This window comes from Mus musculus, chromosome 1, assembly GCF_000001635.26.
Source record: "Mus musculus strain C57BL/6J chromosome 1, GRCm38.p6 C57BL/6J".
Classification (NCBI taxonomy): domain Eukaryota; kingdom Metazoa; phylum Chordata; class Mammalia; order Rodentia; family Muridae; genus Mus; species Mus musculus.
In genome coordinates, this window is record NC_000067.6 from 36,491,749 (window position 1) to 36,510,583 (window position 18,835).

Consider the following 18,835-nt stretch of genomic DNA (forward strand, 5'->3'; position numbering starts at 1 on the left):
TTACAAGCCTGACCTACCTGAGGTAGAACCCTAGAAGCCACATAAATATGGAAAGAGAACCAACTCCACAGAGTTATCCTCCAACCTCCTGCATGTACTGTGGTATACCCTCTCCACCCCCAACATACATACACCCGTAACAATAATAAGTGACATTATTAAGGTATATACATAAAATTAATTAGATTAAATTAAGGGCTTCTTTTAGTATTCCTTTCTGTTGTGACTGACCAGTTTCTGTCTTGGCATGGGTGTCTCAGGCCAGCCCCAAGCTATGGATAAAGTGATCTCTAATGTTTGAATGGCTAAGGTGAGAGGGTTGTGAACTGAAGACCTTTCTGTGGAACCACAGATGGCTCTCAAGCTCCCATAGCCTGTGGGACAGCCTGAGCTCCTGGGCAGTTGGGTGACTGATTCTCTTGTCTCTTCTCTGGGGGAATAGGGATGTGGCCACGTCTCTCCCTCGCCTGCCCACTCACGTGGCTCCTCTCAGTGCTCAGCAACCCCACTTTTTCTTTGTTATTTATTAGGATTAATTATGATTATTTTACATAGGCTCTCACTTGGGCCCTTGTGTTTGCTTCAGTGCAAGCAGTTTACCACCTGCACCATCTCCCAGCCTCCCACTGCCTTCCTACGGCCTAGGAAACCCAGCATGACTGAGCACAGCCTACCCAGCAACTACAGCCTTGTGGTCTCCTAGCCTCTGCCAGGTCACTCGCCCAGCCTGGGAGGAGCATGGTCACCACGTAGATGAAGCTATGATAGTGGATGAATGGCCCCAGTCTTCCCAGGCTGGAAGGCAAGGAGTTTGTCCCACTCTGGCTCAGGCCTCTCCCACCCCTAAGAGCTGGGAAGGGCGGCTGCTCCTCCTGCTGGCTGAGGTCAGCACTATTAATAGCCAGCTTAATCCTGCTCAGGCCTGGGGAGAGGGAGGAAAAGGAGCCGGTTGCCAGGAAGTCAGAGTGTCCAGCCATCTGTAGGTGCAGACCGGTGACCCAAGGTGTGGTGTCCAGTCACCAAGTTAACATCCAGGACCCGTTGCGGGAACTTGGGATTTTGCCTTATTGGGTGGCCCAGTGAGGAGGTCGCCTAGGATGCCACCATCTCTGATAGTAAGATCCCTTGTCTGGTCCAGGGTTTCTTCCCAGGGGAAAAGTAGCTAGACTGATGGGGGCCTTTGGACTTTGAAACCCAGAACCCAGTAGCACATTTCCTTATAGTCTTTAATGGATTGTAAAAAAAAAAAATTTTATGGGAGGGAGGAAGACATGGCAGTTTGCTAAAATAAGTGTCGTTCAGGGTGGGGTTCTGGCCTTCTAGGGCTCTGGAGACTCCCTTTTAAAATCTGGGTGGGGGTTTGGAGCTCCTGCATACTGGGTATAAGGAAGCCTTCAGGGTTAGCTGGGACGATGTGTAAGCTTCGGGCAGAGATGACAGATGTGCCACAGCTGGGGATGGTGGCATACTTATGTAAGGCAGGAGGATGAGAAGTTTAAGGCCATCATATGCTACATAGTGAATTCAAGGTGAACTTGGCCTATATGAGACCCTGTCTCAGAAAACTGAACTAAACAAAACCAGATGCGACACGGGAAAGCTGGAAGCAAAGGGTGTCGCCGAGGGACTTGGGTTATAGGTTCTTTCTCCCTCTGCCTCCACCTTTTAACCCCTTCCGTGTGAATCAGGGCCATAGGGCAGGGGTGGGGTAGGGTGGGGTGGGGTGGGGTGGAGTGGGGGAGTGGAAACTCACTTATGGCTGGCTGGGAAGGGGAAGGTTCCTCCTGGCTAGTTCTGGGACAAAGGTCAGTAAAGGGTAGAGTGGGCAAGCTTGCCTCAAGGTAGGACCTGATACACTTAAGGACAGCCAGGATTCTAGGGTGCCTCTTTCCTGTGGTCCCTCCCACTCAACTGTCCCCTTTTCAAACAGTGCTGGTACTTAGGACATCGGGAGAAGCAGTGTTAGAATGTTTTTACAGTATTTCCTTGCATTTTGCTTTATTTCTATGTGTGAGGGCATGTGCATGCTATGATGCACATGTGCATATGTCAGAAGTTAACTTTGGCTTGCTGTCTGTTCGCTCCACCAGGTGGGTTCTCTGTATTAAACTCAAGCCTCAGGCTGGGCCACACCCTTACCCACCAAGCCATCTTGCAGACCTTAGAGTGCTGTCTTATTATTTATTTATTTTTATGTGTTTTTGTGTCTGTGTCTGTGTGTGAGCATATGCACACGCATGCAGGTACCTGTGGAGGCCAGAAAAGGATGGTAAATGTCCTAGAGTTGTAGTTTCTGGCAGTTGTGAGCCACCAGTCCTGAAAGAGCAACTCACGTGCTTAGCGCTGAGCCATCGCGATAGCCTCCACTCTCAGAGCCTCTTCTTTCTAAAGTTACTTTGTGTGTTCCTTTTGACTATAAAATTAATACAGTTAGTTATGGAAATGTGGAATGTCTGTATAAAAAAGGGAATAATGAGAAAGCCCATCCTCAGGTTACACAATATGAAACTGCTGTTTTGGGGCTAAAATTAGCCAAGTACCAGCAATTATATATGGACAACCAAATATTAGTACTTTGTTATATTTCCTCTTTGAGAAGTGAAATTTCCAGCTGTAAATGCATCATTTAAATACTCTTAATTTCTTATTTCAGCCACAGCTCAAGTTCCATTATCTAATTGAATGATCCTCAACATCAAAGTGAGGTACTTCATTAAAATGCACTCCTATGAGAGTTAGAATCCACATAAACTATAAACTAGAGTTAGCAAACTATGAACTTGGTTGTCTTGGGTGACATCCCTAGTTTTGTCCTGTCTCCTGTGCTGGGGTGGCAACTCCTCCCTGCTAGGTAAGCTGTCTAACACTGAGTGGCGTCTCCAGCTCTTCCTCTGTTTGCTTCATTTTTTTAATAAAATATCTTTGTTTAGTCTTTGAAATGTCATACATGGGTACTATGTATTTTTATCATATCCAACTTTCCAGATTTGCCTGCCTGGTCTCGTGCAAGTCTCGTGCAGGCATTCAGGGCTGGCATGAGCTCGTGAGTGTGTGGGCCATGTTATGTCCACACCAGCTCTCCTCCCCATCCTGCAGCCGTCCTTCTTCCTGCCCCATCCTTCTTTAAGCCTTGGTTGTTGATGGTGGTGGGGTGTTGTGAGCTGAGGTAGGTGTTGTGGAGCTGTTGTAGAGTGTTGTGGGCTGTGGTGGGGTATTGTGGCTATGGTGGGGTATTGTGGGCTATAGTGGGGTGTTGTTGGCTGAGGTGGGTGTTATAGGGCTATAGTGGAGTGTTGTAGGGTATTGTGGGCTATGGTTGGGTGTTGTGGGCTGTGGTGGGTGTTGCAGGGTTGTGATGGGTGATGTGGGGCTGTAGTGGGGTATTGTGTGGCTGTGGTAGAGTGTTGTGGACTGTGGTGGGGTGTTGTGGGCTGTGGTGGGGTGTTGTGGGCTATGGTGGGGTGTTGTGGGCTGAGGTGGGTGTTGTGGGGCTATTGTAGGTTGTTGTGGACTGTGGTGAGTGTTATGGGCTGTGGTGGGTGTCATGGGCTGTGGTGGGTATTGTGGGCTGTGGTGGGTGTTACAGGGTTGTAGTAGGGTGTTGTAGGATGTTGTGTGGCTGTGGTAGGGTGTTGTGGACTGTAGTGGGGTATTGTGGGCTGTGGTGGAGTGTTGTGGGCTTGGTGGAGTGTTGTGGGCTGTGGTAGGGTGTTGTGGGCTGTGGTGGAGTGTTGTGGGCTGTGGTAGATGTTTCAGGGTTGTGGTGGGTGCTGCAGGGTTGTGGTGGGGTGTTGTGTGGCTGTGGTAGGGTGTTATGGACTGTAGTAGGGTGTTGTGGTCTGTGGTGGAATGTTGTGAGCTGTGGTGGGTGTTGCGGGGTTGTGGTGGGGTGTGGTGGAGTGTTGTGTGGCTGTGGTAGGGTGTTGTGAACTGTAGTAGAGTGTTGTGGGCTGTGGTGGGTATTGTGGGGTTGTGGTAGTAGTGCCACAGTTGTCCCATTTAGGGCTGAGCAATCCTAGTCACTTTTAGCACTCTGACCAGTTAATGAATCTGTCCATTGTCTGCTGCCTACTGTAAAAAGTTTCTCTGGCTATGGCCGAGAAGCAGCACAAATCTATGGGTATAAACATAATAAACAAGTATTTAGAAAGCAGTTTGACAATATGACCATTTAACCAAAGAACTCTACTAAGCACCACCTGGGGGCCTAGGACCTTCCCAGACGTGGGTGTTAGACCAGGTTTACTGTACCAGACATGAATTCTCTCCTTTGGAGCAGGCTTCAAGTCCAATCAGAAATGCCTGGTTACCTTGAATAGTCGACTGCTGTTGCAGCCGGGGACACATCTTGGCTGGCAGGCTGCTTCAGCAGGGCCAGTGATGGTTAAGCCGCTGCTGCCCTCTCTTCCCGGTAGTCTACTTTACATGGCATATCAGCAGTACAGAAACTCTGAAATGACTAACTCTGGCATGCTGCTTCTCATGTCTGCAGCCCGTCTCCTTCCCTCTCTGTCTCTGCAGCTGAGTGGATGAAGAGGAGTAGAGTGAGAGGAGGCCGCTGGCTTCATCTGAGCCTTGCTAACTGAAAGGACAGAATGGAGCTGTCTTGAGCAGAGAAGAGAAAGACTGTGGGGTCATGAGCTAGCTCCTAGCCCTGTCAGGTTCCAGGTGTTGAGGCTTTTAGCTTACAGTTGGATAGAAGATTTGAGGACACAGAAGAAGGCTACAAAATTTTACTTAGAGTCTGGGAATATAGCACAATATTCGAGTGCCTGCCTAACCTGCACACAGCCTTGATTTGGGATAGCGGTGCTCTCTGATGTGGGCAGGACGGTGCAGACCCTATAACCCCATGCACTTGGGAGGTAGTGGCGGGAGGGTCAGGGGCTCAGCTCCACAGGGAGCTTCAGAAAGTTCAGCTACATGAGACCCTGCCTTGAAGCAACAGATTTTTTTTTTTTTAATTTGAGCTATCTTGACACTTGTCTATTTAAGTCACTAGCAAGGACTCAGCTCTCCAGCATTAAGAGGTCAGGGAGGAACCAAGGATAGTAACACACCTCTACACACTTGTAATTCAAGCCCTTAAAAACTAAGTCAGTCGGGAGGTTCATGAGTTCAAGGTCAGCACAAGCTACAGAAGACAAAATCTGGCTGCTCACAACTACTGTCACTCCAGTTCAGTTCTGGAGATCTGACACCCTCTGCTGGCTTCCAGGGGCACTAAGAGTACGTACATGTGGTACACAGAGTGCATCCAGGGAAACACACACACATTTTTTTTAATTAAAAAAAAGAAAAGGAAGAAAGGAAAGGAAGAAAGGAAAAGGAAAAAGGAAGAAAAGAAAGAAAAGGAAGACACCCTGGGGCCAGGAATACAGCAGGGAAATGTCTGTTGCCAACGGAAAGGGGTTTCCAGGAGGGAGTAAGGACCACTGGCCAGCAGGTCCTCTAAGAATAAAACCTTCCCATTGAAGGTCACTGGTGATCTTAACAGAAGTGTCTTCTGTGAGAAAGAAAGGTTCTGCCATGATGAACAGCTGTCCCCTTTGGCAAAGCACACAGCTTGGGGGGCCTGAGCTAGCCCAGCATAGGGTTCTAAGTGGCTTCTTAGCTAGAAACCTTTTTGTAGGGCCCAGTGGGCAAGCTAGTGTCAAGAATTTTTGGCATTGAGCAAGGCCGACTGCTCAGTGGTTCCCTAGTGCTCCATGCCCACCAGGGGCCTGCCATGTGGGCAGCTGCTAGACTCTCTGTCCAGCTGTCATGTGCACGCCCTGACCATGGGCTTCCTGTGGTCTTGTACTACAGCCTCACTCCTCCTGGAGGCCTCAGAAGCCCTGGCAGGCAGCACCAGGCACAGCCTGTCATTCTCTCCTCCTCCTCCTCCTCTTCTTCCTCCTCTCCATCTTTTTTTTTTCCCCTTCTTGTGACAGGGGGTTAAGTATAGTCTAGGCAAGCCTGGGTTTGGTTGTATAACCCAGGATGGCCTCAAACTTGCAGCGATCCTCCTGTTTTTGCTTCTCGAGTATTGGGATAACAGATGTGAGTTACCATACCCAGTTTCTGTACTCTTTAAACAAAAGGTCCTCAATGTAAGGCCTTTCCAAGCACTGTGGTCCTCCTAGTCATGAGAGCAGTATCTGAAACCTGGCAAGGAAGGCAGACTCCGGTGACTGCCCAGTGACTCAAGCCTAATGTGTTGACATTGCTTCATACCTGACCTAGTGTGCTGTCCCCACAGGCAAGTCCCACCTGGCCATCGTGCAGAAGGTGAACAATGAGGGCGAGGGCGACCCCTTCTACGAGGTGCTGGGCCTGGTCACTCTGGAGGACGTCATCGAGGAGATCATCAAGTCCGAGATCCTCGATGAGTCGGACATGTACAGTGAGTTGAGCCCTCACCATGGGCCCAGAATCCTATTGTATCTCTGAAGTCTGGTATCCCTAGGCAGAGAGGCTACAGGGCATGGCTGGGGAGGCCCCAGAACCCCTGAGTCAGGTCTGGTAGTCAGCTAGGTGCCCTGTATTGTCTGTGGGGAGGAAGGGCACAATGCTGAGCCTCCTTCACCCTCCCTGCCTGGAGCCTGCTGCTCTGTGGAGAGAAGCCTGGGAAGTATAGTTCAGGTCCAGACCTTTCCTCTTACAGCTGATAATCGGACCCGGAAACGGGTGTCCGTGAAAAACAAGCGTGACTTCTCTGCCTTCAAGGACACTGACAATGAACTCAAAGTGAAAATCTCACCTCAGCTTCTTCTGGCTGCTCATCGCTTCCTGGCCACAGGTAAGAGCGTGAAGCGCCTTCCGCCATGGGTAGAAGGAAATGTAGTCACAGAGGGAGTAACCCTGGGCCTCTGACCATTCCTCCCAAGGAGAGCACTGAGTGCTGGCACACACTCACCTTGGAGAGGTCTGGGTATCTTACCCCCCTCCTCCCACAGAGATCATCATGTTCACCACGGCTGCCACAGACTCGCAGACACAGTCTAGCTAGTGTACAGAGCAAGCGCTGAGACATCCAAGGGAGTACCCGGCCCCCGGGCCCTTCAGGCTGTCTCCCTCTGACCTGCTAACCTGCCCTGAAGTAGGGCTTCCACCTTCCCTCTGTGCTGTGCTGTGCTGGGCTGGTTCCTACAGAGCTGACGTGTACCTCAGCAGCACTCCTCCCGTCCCTCTAATTTAAAGCACCTCTGGGACATGGGTGACAGTTGAGACAAACCCTGCCACCCATGCTGCCACTTCCCTTCAGGCCCACTTGCTAAAAGTGTCGGTAAACCCCTTTTCCTTTGTGTTTTTCCGATATGATGCAGAGTAGTAATTGTAGGAACACTTAATTAACATGCACCAGCCAAGAATACTCTACCTGTGGTGCCACTTAAGCATGAGACCACCCAGGGAAGTCGTGTCCCTATCTCCCTGATGAGAAAATGGAGACATGTAAGTTCAGTAGTCTGCCAAAGGGCATGACTGCTCTACTGGAGCTGTGGAAGCTGGCTGATGCCATCTAAGCCGCAGAAGCCAAGCGTGGTACTTCCCAGGGAGGTGCAGGCTGAAGAAATGGCCCAAGCAGGGAGGAAGCCATTCTAGTACAGAGTGGCGTGGTCACGTCCATGTTGGCTGCCTGTCCCGGGCGGGCACCTGTGAAGTCCTGTCTCTCTCCTGCAGAGGTGCCCCAGTTTAGCCCCTCTCTGATGTCAGAGAAGATCCTGCTCCGGCTGCTCAAGTACCCCGACGTCATTCAGGAGCTCAGGTTCAATGAGCACAACAGGTACTGCGTTCGCCACTACCTGTACACCCGGAACAAGCCGGCCGATTGCTTCGTCCTCATCCTGCAGGTGAGCCTCGGACCCAAGGCCTGAGTGTGCAGGCCACTCACGCCTCCCCACACCTGCACCTCGCCTTCTGGTGAACCACGAGAGAGTCTACGGCCTACCCTTGAATGTGCTTGCTCCAGGTTGTGTGTCATCTCCGAGAGGCCACTCTTGTGCCCACAGGTCAAGCCCTTGAATGCTGCAGGGCACTGTGGCCAAGCGTTTATGGCTCTGTTGTGTGCTCTGCCCTGCTTTAGCCCCTCTCCTGTTGCCACACAGGCCTCGCACCATCTCAAGCCACGCTAACCTTAACCCTATGTTCTTTCAGGGGAAGGTGGAGGTAGAAGCAGGCAAGGAGAACATGAAGTTTGAGACGGGCGCCTTCTCGTACTATGGAACCATGGCACTCTCCGTGGCACCCCCAGGTGAGTTGTGGGCCAGGTCCCTGGAGCTCTCTGATACTTGCAAAGTAAGGGCCCTCCCTGGATGGCTCAGAGCAGAAGGAGGCGGGAAGGACCAGAGTTGCCGGGCCTAAGGGAACAGAATGGCCTCTTAACTGTTGGAAGGCTGAGGGACAAGAGAGGAGCAGAGGGTGTCCTGAAGCAGCAGAGGACCAGCTGCTGCGGGAAGGTCTGCAGTCAGGGGCGGTCGGGAGCCGGGCAGCTCATGAGCTTTAGGAATGAAAGGGAGCCCCTGCCTTTGACTTCGGACATCGTGGTGAGATTAGGATGGAGCCACTGGCGTATCATAACTAAGGCATCCGGGTAGGATGGGGGACACAAAGGGCTGCGTGACGCCTGGGGAGTTGGGAGACTGGTATTGGGTGGTAGCTGGCTCAGAGCTGATTTGCCTGGGAAAGTTGTAGATGACTTTCTCAGGGCCTCAGTGACTGCATTTTGGTCAGATTTGGGCAGGCATTGGGATCTGGGTCCCCCAAGGATGACCTCTGGTCCTGGGTGGCTCCGGAGGACATTTTGGGGAAGGGTAGAACCTCACATTCTAGCAGGTCTCAACAACAGTCTTCCCCCATGTGAGAACTCTGACCTTGGCAGGGGTGTGCCAGCTTGCTGCAGGGGGAAGAATGAAAGGCACGCTTGGTGCGTAGAACAGGCTATGCCAGGAGGTGTCTGCTGTAGCTCTTGGGATTCCTGTGCCACGCTTGTCCCTTTGACAAGAAGCTCCCAGTGCACAGGGCCAGGGCATCCGTGAATATCACACAGGTTAACCACTACATCCTCTGCCCATGCATTAGGATGAGCTGGGGTGTTAGGCTCCTGGAGTCAAGATGGAGGGCAAACAAGCCGAGCTCTAGAGCAGATGTACCTTGACTGCACCTGTCATGTCTTAACAGAGACTGAGCTGCCCCTGCCAGAGCATCCTTGTCTTGTTGCTTGGGAAGTTTTGGTTTTTTGGAATGGCCTTGCTCTGTAACTGGCCTGGGACTCTTTTTCCTCCTGCCTTAGCCTCCTGATGCTGAGATTGTAGATACCAGCTGATGTTTACTGTAGGTACCAGCTAATGTTTGGGGAGATCTTGTTCAGAAGGGCTTGAGGGGCTGCTCCCAGTGCTGATGAACAGTGGCTGGAAGCCAGGCACATCTGTATACAGTTCCTTGGTCTATCCTGAAGCCAGGCACTTCTGCATACAGCTCCTTGGTCTATTCTTACCCCCAGCACCGTTCTTATCTAAGTGTGTCCCTTAGATGGGACTCTGGCCCACTCCCACCCTACCCTGCTTGAAGTAGCCTGAGACCCATCAAATCTTCCTCTCCATCCTGTTCCTGGGGCCTGTGACCCCTCCAGGTCACTGATTTCCTCCTCTGTTGCTTCAGTGCCTCCTGTGCAGGCTGGGTGTTCAACAGGCAAACTGAACTCCCTGCTCTCCTGGCTCTCAGGTAATGGGGCATGCTAGAGAAACGCACAGCGCCACCTGTTGCTAGAGCTTTGTACTGCAGCTGCACTAATGGCTCCCTTAGGAACCTGGGGACTTAGAATCTAGCCTGACTCTTAATAAGTATTGTCTCTACGTGGCCTAGAGTTCACTTTCTGAATGGGTCTGCCACAGTCCTGGAGGGGCCATTCCAAAGGTCCATCAGTCCAGGAGAAAGAATTACCCAGCAGAAACACAGTCGCATGCACTGCCCAGGTGAATAGGGGGATTATTCCATACAAAGCCAGGTGAGCACGCTCAGCCTGAAGAAACAGCCCAGTGGCTGACACCCTGCTCCAGCCCATTCACATGCCTCTACAGGATGGCATGCCAGCCCCTCAGCTTTCTTAGCTTTCTTCAAGCCTAAGGAGTGAGGCTACCGCCCCAGTCAGCCCGTCCCTCTGAATCTGTATCTGCTGTTCTTAACTAAGCCCCATCCCTGTCTTCCTCTCACTCGGAACATGGGACTAACACTGTCTCCAGTTAAGAGCTTTGGGGCAGTGAGAGCGAGAGCTGATATAGAAGATAATGGGGTCCAACTGTGATATCCCTCTTTTCTCTGTAACAGCTAGAAGGGGACATTCCCATCAGCAGCTACTCAGGGAAAAGCCACGTGCCAGGTGCTGTTCCTGGCCTTGGCCTCGCCAGGAACCATGGGAGCAGTTAGAGACATTGAGCTTGAACCCTCACATGCACTGCAACCAAAGGGATGTGGGAAGGAGCTGGCCACCCTCATATTCTGACCAAGCTGGGGAGCCAGCCCTGCATGGGTCAGGACCAACTCAGGACACACTCACACACACACACACACACACACTCACACATGCTAGACAAGTATCTACTACTGAGCTACATACCTAGCCACCCAGCCCCTCAATTTTTATTTTCTTTGTTTCTTGTTTTTATCACTATACTTGATTGCTCTTATTCTTTTTCTTTTTTAAGATTTTGTTTGTTTGTTTGTTTGTTTTTCGTTTTTCGAGACAGGGTTTCTCTGCAGCCCTGGCTGTCCTGGAACTCACTTTGTAGACCAGGCTGGCCTCAAACTCAGAAATCCGCGCCTGCCTCTGCCTCCTGAGTGCTGGGATTAAAGGCATGCACCACCACTGCCCGGCTTTATTTATTCATTTTTATGTGAGTACATTGCCTCAGACACACCAGAAGAGGACATCGGACCCCACTACAGATGGTTGTGAGCCACCATGCGGCTGCTGGGAATTGAACTCAGGACCTCTGGAAGAGCAGTCAGTACTCTTAACCACTGAGCCCTATTTTTTGAAAGTTTTATTTCTGTATGTATTTTACGTATATGGGTACTTTGCCTGAATGTACATCTGCACACCATGAGACAGCCTCAGACAGTTGTGAGCTGCTGTGTGCGTGCTGGGAATTGAATTCAGGATCTTCAGAAGAACAGTGAGTGCTCTTACCCACTGAGCATTGCTCCAGCCCTGATCTTTACCTTCATTATGTGAACTTTTCTCTTAAAGTTTCTCAGTATACCACATTACTCTGACTCCCTGTCTTAAAATAATAAGATGGTGACGTAGTTGTCACTCACTGATTTGAGCCTCCCTCCCTCTCCTGTTCTTATTGTTTCATGGGTGGTCAGTATTTTATGCACCCGTAGCCTGAATCCTGGTGTTTGCATCTAAAATGGACACTCCTCTGTAAATTGCCATCAGGGTCAGGCGAGAAGACTCGGAAGTGACAGTTCTTGCCTGAGCTCAGTCCCCAGAATCCATGTGGAATGAGACAGCTGGCTCCTGAAAGCTGTCCTCTGACCTCCATGAGTGCACACAGTACACACATGCATATTCGTGCATGCACATGCACAAATTAAAAGGTAAATATAAAGGGACTGGAAAGACAGCTCAGTAATTAACTGCTCTTCCCGAGGTTCAATTCTCAGCACCCAACCATCTGTAATGGGATCTGATGCCTTCTTCTGGCTTGTAGGTGTACATGCAGACAGAACACAAAATGTGTCTTTTTTTTTTTATTTAAAAATATAAAGATCAGGGCTCCATAGTTGAGAAGAGTGCTAACTGCTTTTGTAGAGTGTATAGGTCCAGTCCCCAGCAGCCACATGGCGCCTGACAATGATCACTTTTTTTTTTTTAAGACTAGGTCTTATTCTGTAGCCCATAATGGCTTGGAGCTCATTATGTAGCCCAGGCTGGTTATGCATGCATGTAGCACTGGGAACTTTAAATTCAGTTCTTGGGACACTCAGCGCTAGAGCTTTTGGCTAGTATGTTCTAGGCCCAGGGTTTGATACCCAGTACCGTAGTAAACAAAAAAATCCAGCCCCTGTTGTTGTGGTAGTCTTAACTAAGGAAGAGCTTATCATTCAAATACCTTGAAATGTTTTAAATTTATTACAATTATTTGCATGTATATGTGTGCAAGCAAGTGTGCACAGGCGCATGTGGGCGGTCAGAGGACAGCTTGTGGGAGTCCGTTCTCTCCTTCCACCCTGTGGTCCAGGGAATGGAACTCAGGTGGTTAGGCTTGGTGGTGAGTGTGAAAATATTAAGTAATAATGCTAGTATTCCTTCTCTCCCTGGGACCTAAGCAGAGTTTCTGTTTACATTTGCTCCTGCACATGGCCTTCCAGTGACCCTCTGCTTTTTACTCTTAGTAGAGGAGCCGCTACTTGCGTATGTTCCTAGGTTTTTCTAAAGGACAGTCAAAGCTACACGTAGGCACCTGCATAGTCTTACTCTGTTAAAGGCTGTATTGGTCCATTGAGTCTCTGGGTCCAGCATTCTGTCTCTGCTGTGGTTAACTCGGTGGTTAGTAACTTCATAGCTATTTAGAGCAGTGCAGATGAGCCCACTCTGGTCTACCCCAAGCAAACTCCCTCACTCAGAGTTAGTGTCTCTGTGTACACCAGTGTCCTCTAAGTGTTCTCAGTGCTAAGAGCCAAGGATGGGCTAGCTCAGTGCCTCTGTTTCTTTGTTCTTCCTTTGGACTCCAGTCACTGCCCTTGCCTGGGTAGAGAGGTCTATGCCACCTCTGGAGCCTCTGGCTTTCTGGGACAAGGGCCAGTTATCCTATTCCAGGGTTGGGGTTACACATTGACCACACCTTTGACAGGTATCATGTTGCCAGGGTAGGATTCATAGTGAGGATGCAAGCTGTATGTCTTCTTTTTCTTGAGACAAGGTTAGACTAGCCGAGTCTAATCTAAAATGGGATTACAGGCATGGGCAAGTCAGCTGTTCTTTTTAATACTTGTATTTTGTTTAGTATATACAATTTAAGGCAGTTATGATACTGTATGACTATAATCCCAACACTTGGGCAGTAGATAGGAGAATGGTGAATCAGAGATCAGCTTGTGCTGTGTAATGAGACCTTGCTTGAAAAACGTTTTAAAAATTATTTTACTTAGCTGGGTGGTGGTGGCACACACCTTTAATTCCAGCACTTGGGAGACAGAGGCAGGTAGATAGATCTTTGTAAATTCTAGGTCAGCTCGGTCTACAGAGTGAGTTCCAGGACAGTCAAGACTACATAGAGACACCCTGTCTCAATTTTTAAAAATCATTTTACTTTTTCATTCATGTGTATCTACATGAGTATACATGCACCTCTATGTCAAAGCCAGAAGTTATCAGATCTCTTGACGATGTTGGTGGGGCACGAGACCTGATGCATGGCTTCTGGGATCTGAACACCAGTCCTTATATTATGCAGCGAGCTCTCTTAACTGAGCCAGCCCGACTCCTGGTCTTTCTTTTTTTAAGGCAGGGTCATTTTGTGTAAGTTGGTGTTAGACCAGGATGGTTTGTCTGTTGTGTGGGAAATCATTGTTATCTTGACTAATGAGGGGTTTGAGGTCATAAATGTTGTCTTGGTTTTCATTTCCTGGCTGGTTTGCTTGGGTGGCATCCTTAGTACTTATCATGTGACACTTTTAAGCACAGTAATTCACTGACCCTGTACAGCAAGAGCTTCCGTGTGCGTGTTCCTGTTTGGCCCTGAAAACTGTGACCTGTTCTGTGTGGAACATTGTTGGAGTCCCTAACATCCATGGCCAAGGTCGGGCGAGGAGCTCGAGCAGGGCCTAGGGCAGACTCTGTACTGATTATCTGCTGTCCCCACAGACCGGTCCCCAGCCCTCCCAACTCCACTCAGCCGCTCAGCTTCCCTCAGTTACCCGGACCGCAACACAGACTTGACATCCACCTCCCTGGCAGGCAGCAACCAGTTTGGCAGCTGCATTCTGGGCCAGTATGTCTCTGACTTCAGTGTGCGGGCGCTCACGGACCTGCAGTACATTAAGGTAAGAACTTCTCATTTCCCACCTCTGCTGGCCCACCTTGCGCACGTACATGGCTCTGTTCTGGAGGCAGTGTGGCCACTCCAAACCCGAGTCTCTTACCTGCCAGGCCAGCACCTCACCACAGAACTACATTCCCTTTTTGCTTTGTAGTTTTGTTTTCTTGAGATACAGAGTGACTGTGTAGGCCAGGCTGGCCACAAGCTCTGAAAACCACCTCCTGAGTGCAGCCTCCTGAGTGCTGGGAGTCGGGACATTTACCTTCACGCCTGGCCTACAACAATTTAATGATGATGATGATGGCGTATATCCGAGTGTGTGTGAGTGTGTGTGTGTGTGTGTGAGTGTGTGTGTGTGTGTGTGTGTGTGTGTGTGTGTGTAGGTAAGTGAAAAGAAAGAACAGAGTTTTCTCTGTTCACTTTTATGTGGGTTCTGGGGATTGAATGAACTTGGGCGCCCAAGCCCGTGTAGCAGTTGGGTTTACCTATTGACCCCTCTTGCTGGTCCCTAGAAAGAACACTTTTCCTTCTTTTTGGAAGACCCCACCTGGTCACATTTCTCCCGGCCAGTTCTAGCTGAGTCTTCACATCTTACACTCCTCCTTTTCTCTCTTTCTCCTCCGTCCTCTGCAGATCACAAGGCAGCAGTACCAGAATGGGCTGATGGCCTCCCGCATGGACAACAGCCCCCAGCCTACCTTCGATGGCTGTGCCACCTGCTCAGAGAACTTTATGGAGAGGCCTGAGCTGCCCCCGGTGGACGAGACCACGACTCTTCTCAATGAACGCAACTCGTTGCTGCACAGAGCCTCCGAAGAGGAAACCATCTGACAGGAGGGCCCGGGGACTCCCGCCCACCCTGCGGGGGTCTCCCCAGTGGGCCCACATGAAGTCAGGAGCCTGTTAGGCTAGAAGGGGTGCAGGTAGATATCCTGCATGACTGAGCAACCAGACATCCCTGTCCAGGGGCTCTGGCTGCAGATAGGGACCTCTGAACAGCTCTGACATGATGCCTGCCCTGCCCAGCTAGTGAGCAAAGGCTGTTGGGTTGTTGTTGGTTTTTTTTTTTTTTTTTTTTTTTTTTAAACACTGAGAGAAGTTTTAAGCTAGGCTCATTGCTCCTCTTTTAAAATATCATTTGGGGAAGGGAAGACAGGGTTAAGGAACTTTATGTAAAAAAAAAAAAATTTTTTTTTTCAAGAAGCCCCACAGACTTTAAAAGGGGAGGAGGGTTCTTCGCCCCGGGAAGCAATGGCCATAGCCTGTTTCCAGCTGAGACCTTGCAGCCTGTGTCTGTCACTCTAGGAGGCACTCTTCTGCAGCAGTGGGGGCCTGGAGCCCACAGGAGGGGCTTCCTGGGAGGAAAATGACATCAACTGCGGGACACACGGGCTGAGGTCATAGAGAAGTGCCGAGCAACGCATCAGGGATGCGATGACCCCGGCCTCGGAGAGGAATACATCTGCCTTTAACTGCCAGATCCAGTGATGATCTAGACGCCTGCTCAGGGGCTCTCCTAGAGAGCTCTGGCTCTCAGCCACCCCTTTGGCCACTTTTCTCCTGGAAGGGTCCGGCTCCAAGAGTTGGGCGTGGTCTTTGGCTCTGCAGTTGCCTATCTGCTTCCTGGCTTCACTCTTACCAAAGGTTTTCTTTCAGAGGGGAGAGCATCACCATTAGCAGTGACCTGTTGGGCATTCCCTGTGGTTTCAGGCTGAGTCTGATGACAGGAAGATCTGTGTCAGCAGTTACTCCTACCCACTCACCTGCACAAAGAGTCAGGACTCAGCAGTCCACCCAGGAAGCTTCCTTTCCTGACTTCTCTCTCTCCTGGTCCCTCGGAGGACTGAAAGCCACCAAAGCTGGGTCGTTGCGCCCTGCCTGCATGGCTGGCTGAGGATCCCTGAGCTCATTCCCACTTAAGGACCTGCTATGCGAGGGCAGTGCTAAGCTTGGGCTCAGGCTGTTGGCACTGCAGCGCAGTCCTACCCCAGTGCCACCTGGGAAACCTGAGTAGACTCAGGCCATGGGGGCAGAGCTGCACATGTCTCTTGTAGGGAGGCTGGAGGACCAAGGGCCGCATCTATTGTTGGGATGGATGGAGCTGGAATATCAGAGCCAGGCGAGCGGGAGCACGGGCCATCTGTGTTTATTCATTCACTCCTTTCCTCAGCCAGTGGAGTCCTGTCACCCCATGTACTCTGCTGTCTGTGTGCCCAGAGAATCCTAACTCATAGGATGCACCAGGGTGTCCTATACCCCTGGCCAACCTGAGGTCTCTTCCACTCACAGAATTTACTCCGAGAAGCCTGGTGATGGCGGCTCTCAGTGATAAGGGAAAAAGGCATCAGACTTCTAGTTCCTTAGGAAACTCTTAGTTCTCTGTAGGTGCAGCATGCTCCCAGGTCTCTAGACGAGGTGCCTAGCTGTGTTCCTGAGAGACCTAAGTGCCAGGTAGAGCAAAACCATGTGGTGGGTGTGAGGCAACCGTAGCAGGTGCGCACACTTCCACAGCTACCTCTCTATATCCAGTCACCACCTACAGACAGGCTCCACCCATCCCCACCCCTCCCCTCCTCATTTAGAATCACTTCTTGCAGAGGGCCATAATTGTTTCCAAATATTACTGGTCTGATGACTTCCTCCTCCCGGTGCAATTTTTCACTTCCTCTTCCAGCCTCTGGTTCCTGGGCAGAGCCATACCCTGGAACTGGCCCAGTCTGCATGTCTTCCCAGCAGAGGAGGACTCTGCAGACGGCATCCAAGTGGGTGGCCAAGTCACAGCCGCCATAGCAGATGACTCCTATTTATTTTGCATTAAGATTTTAATTTGTATATTTTTGTGATTTATTTTGGCATTGTTATGAGTTTGACTCTCGGGGAGTTTTGTTGTTATGACTCTTGTGTCTTTTGTCACAAAACAATGATAATATTTGCTAAACAATATATGGACTTTATTTTTGATTGGTAATAAAAAATGAAATGTATATAAGTTTTGGTGAGCATATAACTTTGGTATTTTGTTTCTGGACTATTTGCTGTATATTGTAGAGACAAGTGACTAGCTGTCACTTGTGACAGGACAAGGGCAGTTGAGTATTGTAGAACCATTTGGAAGGGAAATACAAGAAGAACTGTAATTTACAAAGTATATATAATCAAGGCAGTTGTCACAGGAGTTGTTGTGGAGAGGCCGGTGCTGGCAGACATGCAGGGCAAATAAGTCCGATGTCATAGGATTCTGCTAGTGAGTGTTGGAATGGAGCAACCAATGAACAAATAGCCCTCCTTCCGCTCTGGGGGCTGAGGGCTGTTTGGGCTCCATGCAATAGTAGGATGGTGTCGTTTCACAACACACAGAAACGACTTTGTCTATGTCAATGGCTTTGGGGGGTTGGAGTGTCCATCTGAAATGGCAGACCTAAGGTTTCCTTGCTGTGCTGCCTAGGTTATCGCTCAGAAGCGCAGCTGTGGAACAGTTTGGTGGCAAGCACACGTGCTGAGAACTAGCATGTGCAGTCTTGGGCACCAAGGCCAGAGAACCCCGCAGGGCTGGAATGGGAGGTTGTTTTATTTGTGCTTGGTAGAGGGTCTCCATGTGGAGCCCACGTTGGTCTCATGTGGTGGTGACCCACTGCCTCTAGCTCCTGGGTGCTGGTATCACAGGCATGCACCACCATGTTTCGTTTGTTTGAGACAGGGTTTCTATTATGTACCTTTAGCTGTCCTGGAACTTGCCCTGTAGACCAGCCTGGCTTCAAACTCAGAGATTCACCTGCCTCTATCTCCCAAGTGCTGGGATTCGAGATGTGTGCCACCACGCCCAGCCCTGGTTGGTAACGTTGTTTTTGAGCTGGCTGGTCTCCATTTGCTTTCCTTTCTTCCAGTACCCTGGGTAAGCTGTTCGTGCTGGCACGTGTCATCTCAGCACACAAGAGACTGAGGCAGTAGCATCAGGAATTTGAGGCCAGCCTAGGCTACAAAGGAAGGCCCTGCCATCAGGGGAAAAAGATTTGCACTTGGGTAGGCAATGGAAAGAATACCCCAAATGAAAGGCTAACGTAGAAATGTGTATACAGGGATGGGATGAAGTTGGAGCCGTGTATACAGAGATGGGATAAAGTTGGAGCGGTCTGTTGTCCATCACAAGTGTGTTTGGTGCTGAACCCCTGCGACATACCAGCTGCTCTAGCTTTGTGGGGAAGAGATCATTGTCCCAGGCCTTCGCCCCTCCTGTCACTTCTCTCTGGGACCTTTCTTCCCAGACCTTATAAGGCTTGCCCCTCATATCAACCTCTGTTCAAATGTTCCCTCCTTGATTACCTACATCTCCGTTAGCATCATCTCCCCAATGTTTCCTCGTCCTCTCCTTATAACACTTCCAACCGGGTCTTAAAATGTTTCCTGGGATCCCAGCACTGGTTCTGAGCACCACGAGGGTGGAAGCTGTTGTCCCTGCCAGAGTTCCAGCCTTTGGGAAGTTACCTGTCCCGCACACACTCAGTGTAGGAAATGCTTGTCACACGAGCAAATGAAGAGCACATGGAGCTAAGATGCACAAGCTAGCCAGGGAGATCATACCTTGCCCCCATTTATGAGGTGTTTGCTTTGTTACATTTTTTTATTGTTATTTTAAAATTGATGTTTGGCCAGGCAGTAGTGGCACATGTCTTTAATCCCAGCACTTGGGAGGCAGAGGCAGGTGGATTTCTGAGTTCGAGGCCAGCCTGGTCTACAGAGTTCCAGGACAGCCAGGGCTACACAGAGAAACACTGTCTCAAAAAAAAAATTGATGTTTGTATGTGTATGTT

General features: G+C 50.1%; 1 protein-coding gene across 1 annotated transcript in view; it reads left to right on the plus strand.

Moving 5' to 3' along the window:
* Positions 1–17,028, plus strand: part of Cnnm4 (cyclin M4) — a 37,180-nt gene extending 20,152 nt beyond the window's left edge. Inside the window, exons 2-7 of the mRNA NM_033570.2 lie at positions 6,242–6,385; positions 6,647–6,781; positions 7,663–7,832; positions 8,137–8,233; positions 13,853–14,031; positions 14,661–17,028. Of these exons, the coding sequence (NP_291048.2) occupies positions 6,242–6,385; positions 6,647–6,781; positions 7,663–7,832; positions 8,137–8,233; positions 13,853–14,031; positions 14,661–14,858 (923 nt within the window). The 3' untranslated portion in view covers positions 14,859–17,028. The remainder of the gene's footprint in view (positions 1–6,241; positions 6,386–6,646; positions 6,782–7,662; positions 7,833–8,136; positions 8,234–13,852; positions 14,032–14,660) is intronic.
* Positions 17,029–18,835: the final 1,807 nt, after the last annotated feature.